General features: G+C 33.0%; 1 protein-coding gene across 1 annotated transcript; it reads left to right on the forward strand.

Moving 5' to 3' along the window:
- Nucleotides 1-4,841: 4,841 nt before the first annotated feature.
- LOC139868802 (uncharacterized) lies at nt 4,842-7,602 on the forward strand. The gene is made up of 3 exons (XM_071857145.1): nt 4,842-5,587; nt 5,674-6,669; nt 7,392-7,602. The coding sequence occupies exons 1-3, from the start codon at nt 4,842-4,844 to the stop codon at nt 7,600-7,602; spliced, it is 1,953 nt and encodes a 650-aa protein (XP_071713246.1).

Here is a 7,602-nt window from a genome sequence, read left to right on the forward strand (position 1 = left end):
TTAGTAACTAAAGGGTATAATTAAAGAGAAAGTTTGAGTTTTGATGAAACCTTTGCTATTGTTGAAAAGGTTACTCTTAGAATTATTATTGTTGTTGATGTTCAATATGGATGGTCTTTATACCAACTTGACATTAATAATGACTTTTTATAGACAAAATTTCATTCCTCGTCCCTGAACTTTACATCAACTTTGACTCCTTATCCTTTTTCTTTTATTTATGCATCCCTCGTCCATAATATATCAAAAATCTACATCCCTCGTCCTCCCGTCTATTCTCTGTCTATTTTGCCGTTACCTTCCTATCACGTGCAAAGCACGTGGGGTAAAAAGGTCATTATTAAACTACAGGGACGAGGAGTGTAATTATGTATTCTTCTTCAATATTCAATTTAGTCCCAAAATTATAAACCCTAATAAAATCAAAATTAATTCCTCTTGTTTCATAAATCATAAACCACATCTATAAATCGACGGGAGTGGAGTGCATATACAAAAATCATTCCAATTCTCTATTTACATCCGACACTTATTCAAATTCACTAATCCAAAACACAAATTCACAACACATTCTGTATCATATTATCATATTTTTATTTCAAAATCAACAATTACAACAAATCAACATCACATATTCATTTACATATACTGTTCGTGCCATATGTATACATCATCATATATGCTCAAATACTAAACTCATTATGTGATGATAATCAACTTGAAGTGAGCAGAAATTTATGATTCTCATCATCAACTGATTACTCTACATCATTCAATTCGGATTATCATTAACAAAATCTTCATGAATTTGAAGTTCCTTGTTCGTTGGGCATAAACTCAAAATTTGAGGTCTCTAGATCGTTTTAGCAGATCAATGATGAAATTGTTGATGGATTGAAGTATTTATTTATCAGATGAAACTATTTGAAGCATCAATTGTCATTGAATCAACCTAAATCGATCTAAATCTCAAAGTCAACGTATGAAGCTCGTCGGTCAACATTTTGATTCATGAATTATTAGATGTTTCGGGATCAATTGTTGCTTGTCGAGTGTTAGCTATTGCATTTGAAATAACTTTCATGTGAAGATCGTGGCCTGAAAGCACTTAATTCCAGATTTCAAATTTTTTTGTTCATCATGAAGATGCCGACTGTTCATCCTCAATTTCAATATTCTGTTGATATTTTTGGACTGGATTTTTGCACAGAAGTGTTAATCGCTAGTCCTGCAGTGTGTATCAATCGATTTTCAGCTTCATATCACAGAAGTATTTAGGGTTTATGATTTATGATTGGGGACTAAATTGAAGAAGAAGACATAATTACGCTGCTACTCGTCCCTGTAGTTTGATAATACCTTTTTACCCTCACATGCTCTGCACGTGATAGGAGGGTCACGGCAAAATAGACAGAAAATAGACGGGAGGACGAGGAATATAGATTTCTGATACATTAGGGACGAGGGATGCACAAAAAAAAGAAAAAGGACAGGGAGTCAAAGTTGATGTAAAGTTCAGGGACGGGGAATGAAATTTTGTCCTTTTTATATGATGATTTAACTGAAGATGTGTATATGTCTCTTTCTGGGGATATTTGGATAAGAATGATACCATAGTTGTAAACAAGTCAAGTCACTTTATAGGATAAAGCAAACTCGAAGAAAGTGAAATAAAAAGTTTTGTGAACCATTATTTGAATATGGCTTTACTCAAAGTGTAAATGATTACTCAGTTTTTGTTAAACATACTAAAAACTGTTGTATTTTTCTGTTAGTTTATGTAAATGATATTGTTATTACTGGTAACAGTACTCATGATATATAAAAGTGTAAACTATTTTTAAAAACCCAAGTTCAAAATTAAGGATTTAGGTTTACTAAAATACTCTCTTGGAATTGAATTACTTAATAAAGGTGATGGTTTGTCTCTGGCACAAAGAAAGTATAGTTTGGAGGTAAAATTTGAATTTGATTTGTTGACTAGTAAGCATGTAATTACACCAATGGAAACTAGAGTTGTTCTATCAAGTATTGATAATGAAAGTGATTATGATGTTCCTTTGTTCAACATCAGTGATTATCAAAAATTTGTTGGAAAGTTAATCTATATTACTTTGACTCTACCTGACATAACTTATGCAGTTCATTGTCTAAGTCAACATATGCATACTCCTTTGAGTTCACATTTAAAGGCTGCATTGAGGGTACCTAGGTATCTGAAAGGCTCACCAGGTAAAGGAATCTTTGTAAAGAAAAGTTGTAAAGAAAAGTGACAGATTTGTTATTTCTACATTTGTGGATTTTGATTATGCTAAGTGTACATACTCAAGAAGGTTAGTTATTGGTTTATGTGTTTATCTTGGTGGCTCTTTAATTTCATGGAAAAGTAAGAAACATGCACTTGTTTCAAGGTCTTCAGTTAAGATTTAGTATAGAGCCTTAGCATTCGTCACTTGTGAGATTATTTGGATTCTAAAGATTTTAAGTGGCTTAAAATTAAGTATTGAAATACCTGTTAAAGTCTTTTGTGACAATAAGTTTACTTTTCATATTGTTAAAAATCTAGTTTTTCATGAAAAAACAAAGCATTTTGAAGTTGATCTTCATTTTGTTAGGGAAATAATTGCGGTTAGTGTAATTGAAACAAATAAAATTAAGTATTGAAATACATGTTAAAGTCTTTTGTGACAATAAGTCTACTTTTCAAATTGCTAAAAATCCAGTTTTTCGTGAAAAAAAAAAAGCATTTTGAACTTGATCTTCATTTTGTTAGGAAAAAATTTGGGGTTGGTGTAATTGAAACAAATGAACTTTCTTCTAGTGAAAACACAACATGATTTGCAAAGAACTTTCTTCTAGTGTAATTTGAAAAGATTTGCTCTGCAAGTAACTAAATCTTTAACTAAAACACAACATGATTTTTTGTGTAATAAGTTCTCTTTTTAATCTCTTTAGTGTTTAAATTAAGGGGGGATATTGATTTATATACCTAAAACGTCAATGAATAGAATTTTTATACCCCCTCGCTTGCTGTTACTAATAAAAAAAATCTTTCAGCTTAAAAAAAAAAAATTACTCTATAACTTTAACAAATAGAATTTTCTATTGAAAGACTTTATTCTAGTCGGTAAAGATAAAATAACTGTTTCACACTTTCATTATGCTGATGATATGATTTTTTTTAAGTAGAATAAAGTCGAAGTTAAGAATCTTTTAAAATTGATAAAATGTTTTGAGGATCTCTTGGATTTTAAATTAAATCTTAGTAAAAGTTGTGTAAATGAAGTTGGTTTATTAAATAATGAAGTCAACACACTTGCCACTTGATTCAGTTGCAAAGAAGTAATATTCCCATTTTTCTACTTGGGATTACCTATCACAGCAAACATGAAAATTCAATCTAACTGGAATCCAATAAATGAGAAGTTCAAAAAGCGCCTATCGGATTGAAAAGCAAAAATCGTGTCAGTCGAACGGAGATTAACAGTCATAAAGTCGATATTAAATAGCCTTCCTTTATATTAGTTCTCAGTTTGCATCATAAAAAGGAGTGAAGATATGTGACAAGAATTCTTATGGGGTGGATCAGATGATAGGAAGTATATAGCATGGATAAAGTGGGATTTAATTTCACTTCCATATGAATTAGCAGGGTTAAATGTCGGGTTTTTAAAACATAAAACTTGGGTTTTTTTTAGGTAAATGGTGGTGGCTATTTCTATCTGATCAAAATTCCTTATGGGTTCGGGTAATAAACAATATCTATGGGCAAGATGGTGGGCTTGTTTGTTTAAATTCTTCATCGGCTGGATCCATATCTTATTTATCCGTAAGAACGTGGTTTAATATAATAAATAACGGACTCACCCTAAATAAGTTAGGGTGCGAATTTTTTAATTCATGTGTTAAAGTTATAAGTAAAGGAATATAGACTAAATTATGCTAGGTATATGGTGTGGAGCAGAAACATTGAAAGTTAAATTTCCAAGACTCTACCATCTCAAAACAATGAAAAAATATTGTTGTTTACGATCGTGTAAAATAGGCAGAACAAGGAATAACGTACACATGGAACTAGTCATCTCACCCTAAATGACGCGCTTTAGTTGATCTAAATTTGCCGTGTTCATCTATCGATGACGTTAAGATGTTCAAAAGAGGAGTGTGACTAGAGGGTGCGCCTTGTGCACAATTCACCTGGTACCAGATCTCGCGTTCAGGGGGTTTGATTACCCGAGGTTTATCCTCTATGGAAAAATCAATGTATTCGTTCATAGGGGTTTCTTCGCTAATAAAAAAAAAGATGTACAATAAATTAATATAGAAGGTTGATCATAGTCTAAAACTAGAAAAAAAAATTCGACCGCGCATTGCTGCGGTTGTATTCAACGCGCGGTCGAATTTGGATATACGTTGTTTGGTACCTAATATATTTAATAGGTTGGGTTGTTTGTTGTACGTGTATGTATATATATGAAATATAGCCCGAAATATTTAGTGCTTTTTTTAACGATGTTCGTTTCGCGTATAGCTAGTCGCGTTGTGTTCATAAAATTATTTCGAGTTGAACGGTGGTCGTGGAAAATTTAACTCTCACCGAGCGAGAAGATAGCGCCCGTTAAAAATTCGGGTGGAATTACTTTCTTTTATTTTAATAAAATTATATATTTACGCTTTTTTATCCCTGAAAAAGTGTAAACTTGAGGGGCCGTTGTGTAAATTGAGGCAAAGTCGAGGGACCTGTTGTAGTGTGAGCGCAAACTCAAAACGACAATTCGAAACAGTTAAAACGGTGTACCTTTTAGTATATAGGATAAAATAAAATAATAATAAACAAAATTATGTCTTGGTATAAACAAAAAAGTAAAAAGAAACTCCTTATGCTAAACGAAATTATGTCTTGGTATAAACAAAAAAGTAAAAAGATGCTCCTTTTTAAAGTTGACTTCGAGAAAGCTTATGATTCGGTTAATTGGGAGTATCTTATGTTTATGATGACCTCCCTCGGTTTTAGTCAGAAATGGTGTTCTTGGATCAAAGGTTGCCTTTACTCAGCTAGGACTTCTGTCTTAGTTAATGGTAGCCCCACCCGAGAATTTGAGATCAAACGGGGCCTGAGACAAGGTGACTCACTTAGTCCCTTTCTTTTCATTATGGTTATGGAAGGTCTTCATTTAGCTTTTCAAAGGGCTATGGAGATTAACTTCATTCAAGGGATTAGTGTGGGGGCCGACATGATTCATTTGTCTCACTTTATTTACGCCGACGATGTTATTATCTTTTCTGATTGGAGCGTTACTGAATTGAGACATATTCTTCTTATTTTGGAGATTTTTTACCGTGTTTCCGGGTTAAGGTTAAATGTGTCCAAATCTCATATTTTTGGCATTGGAGTGTCTGATGAAGAAATTTTAACACCGGCTAATGTTACCGGTGCAAGGGTCGGATCTTTCCCTACTACATATCTTGGTATTCCTATTGGTGTAAGTATGAACAAGATTGCCAATTGGGAACCATTACGTGATAAATTTTGTACCAAACTTTCATCATGGAAAGCGTCTCTCATTTCCTCCGGAGGTAGATTGACGTTAGTTAAATCCGTCTTTGGTAGTATGGGAATCTATTTGATGTCTTTTTTTAAATGCCCTGAAACCATTTTAAAACGTCTTGAAGCTATACGAGCACGATTTTTTTGGGTGGTAGTCAAACTACTAAAAGGATGGCATGGGTAAAATGGGAGAAGGTTTTAGCTACTTTTGATAATGGGGGTCTCAATAAGGGTAGTTTAAAAGCCTTTAACTTGGCACTTCTTTTCAAATGGAGGTGGCGTTATTTAACCAACCCAAATGACATGTGGGTTACTATTATTAAATCGATACATGGTAATGTCTTTGAAAAAGTTGCTACCTCATCCAGTAGCGTCTGGACCACAATCGTTGCTTCCTGTTCGAAATTGATTTCAACGAATGCTTTACCAGCGGACATCCTTAAATTTGAAGTGGGTAATGGAACTTTGATCCGTTTTTGGCACGATTTATGGTGTGGTAATTCAACTCTTTCGGCACGTTACAATAGGCTTTTTCACCTTGATTCGAACCCGGATAGTGTCATCGTGGAAAAGGTTTTTAGTGGTAACTGGTCATTCTCTTGGAACATAAATATAACCCGTGGCAGAAATGTTCATTTGTTGCGCAACCTTCTGGAAGAAATTGGTACGCCTAGGTTGACTGATAAAATGGATTCATGGGTTTGCAACTTCAGTAAAGATAAGTTGTTTTATGTTAAAGTTGTGAGGGACAAAATTGATCATAGTTTTCTTCCTACATCACAAGTTAAGACTATTTGGTTTAATTTTGTCCCACGAAAAATTAATGTGTTCTTATGGAGATTTCGCTTGGATAGTTTACCTGTTCGTTGGAACCTCTCCGCGAAAGGTATTGACGTTGCCTCTATCGTTTGTCCTAATTGTAATAATGGGACGGAAACACGAGAACATTTATTTGTTGATTGTAGCGTGGCAAATGATGTGTGGCGAAAGATTATAGTTTGGCTTGATTGTAATATTCCACACTTTTCTAATTGGGACTCGTTTGTGGTATGGTTAGAAGGTGTTCATTTATCGTCTTCTACAAAGAACCGAATTGTTGCGGTGATGGTTACTTATCTTTGGTCCCTTTGGCGTTTTAGGAATGGCATCGTTTTTCATGACTCTTTTTGTTCCAAATGTAATTTATTTGATGTAATTAGAATGTATTCTTTTCGTTGGATTAAAAATAGAGGCTATTTAGTTTCAAATTGGAACTTATGGTTGTCTATGCCTTTGTAATTATCCTTTAGCGTCTTGCTAGGGATCGTTTTTTAATAAAATTCATTCTTTGGCCGTTAAAAAAAAAAAAAAAAAATAATAATAATAATAATAATAATAATAATAATAATAATAATAATATAATAATAATAATAATAATAATAATAATAATAATAATAATAATAATAATAATAATAATAATAATAATAATAATAATAATAATAATGTACATTATTGTGTAATTATTATGTAATTATTATAACTTATAATAACCTATAGCTTGAATTAAAGAAGGTTGATCATGATCTAAATATATAAAGCCTAGATAAAAAGGGAAGAACTCAAGATTTGTACCAAATTGACTTTTATTGTAAAAATTACAATCAATCAATCAATATATAATTATACTACTCCGTAATTTATTGTACATAAATATGTTTCGAAACAATATCATTGGTTTAGGCATCGTCATATTTTTACGTTAAAAAGGTTATGCAAAACAAGGTACCCTATCTTTGGGGCAACTGTTGTTTCAATGTATAAAAATGTGACAACACTTTATTTTTCAGTGTCTTTTTGTTTACAGCTTGTCCTTCACCTTTGTGGTTAAGGGCTGTAAACGAGCCGAGCCGAGCCCGAGCTTGATACTGTTCGAGCTCGGCTTGTTTGATTTTCAGAAAGCTCGAGCTCGAGCTCGGCTCGGTTCGAGCTTTAGATTTTTAGCTCGAGCTCGGCTCGTGATTCAAGTGAAAAGCTCGAGCTCGGCTCGCTTTGAGCTCGTTAATAAAATTTGTTAA

Source organism: Rutidosis leptorrhynchoides, chromosome 9 (assembly GCF_046630445.1).
Source record: "Rutidosis leptorrhynchoides isolate AG116_Rl617_1_P2 chromosome 9, CSIRO_AGI_Rlap_v1, whole genome shotgun sequence".
Lineage (NCBI taxonomy): Eukaryota > Viridiplantae > Streptophyta > Magnoliopsida > Asterales > Asteraceae > Rutidosis > Rutidosis leptorrhynchoides.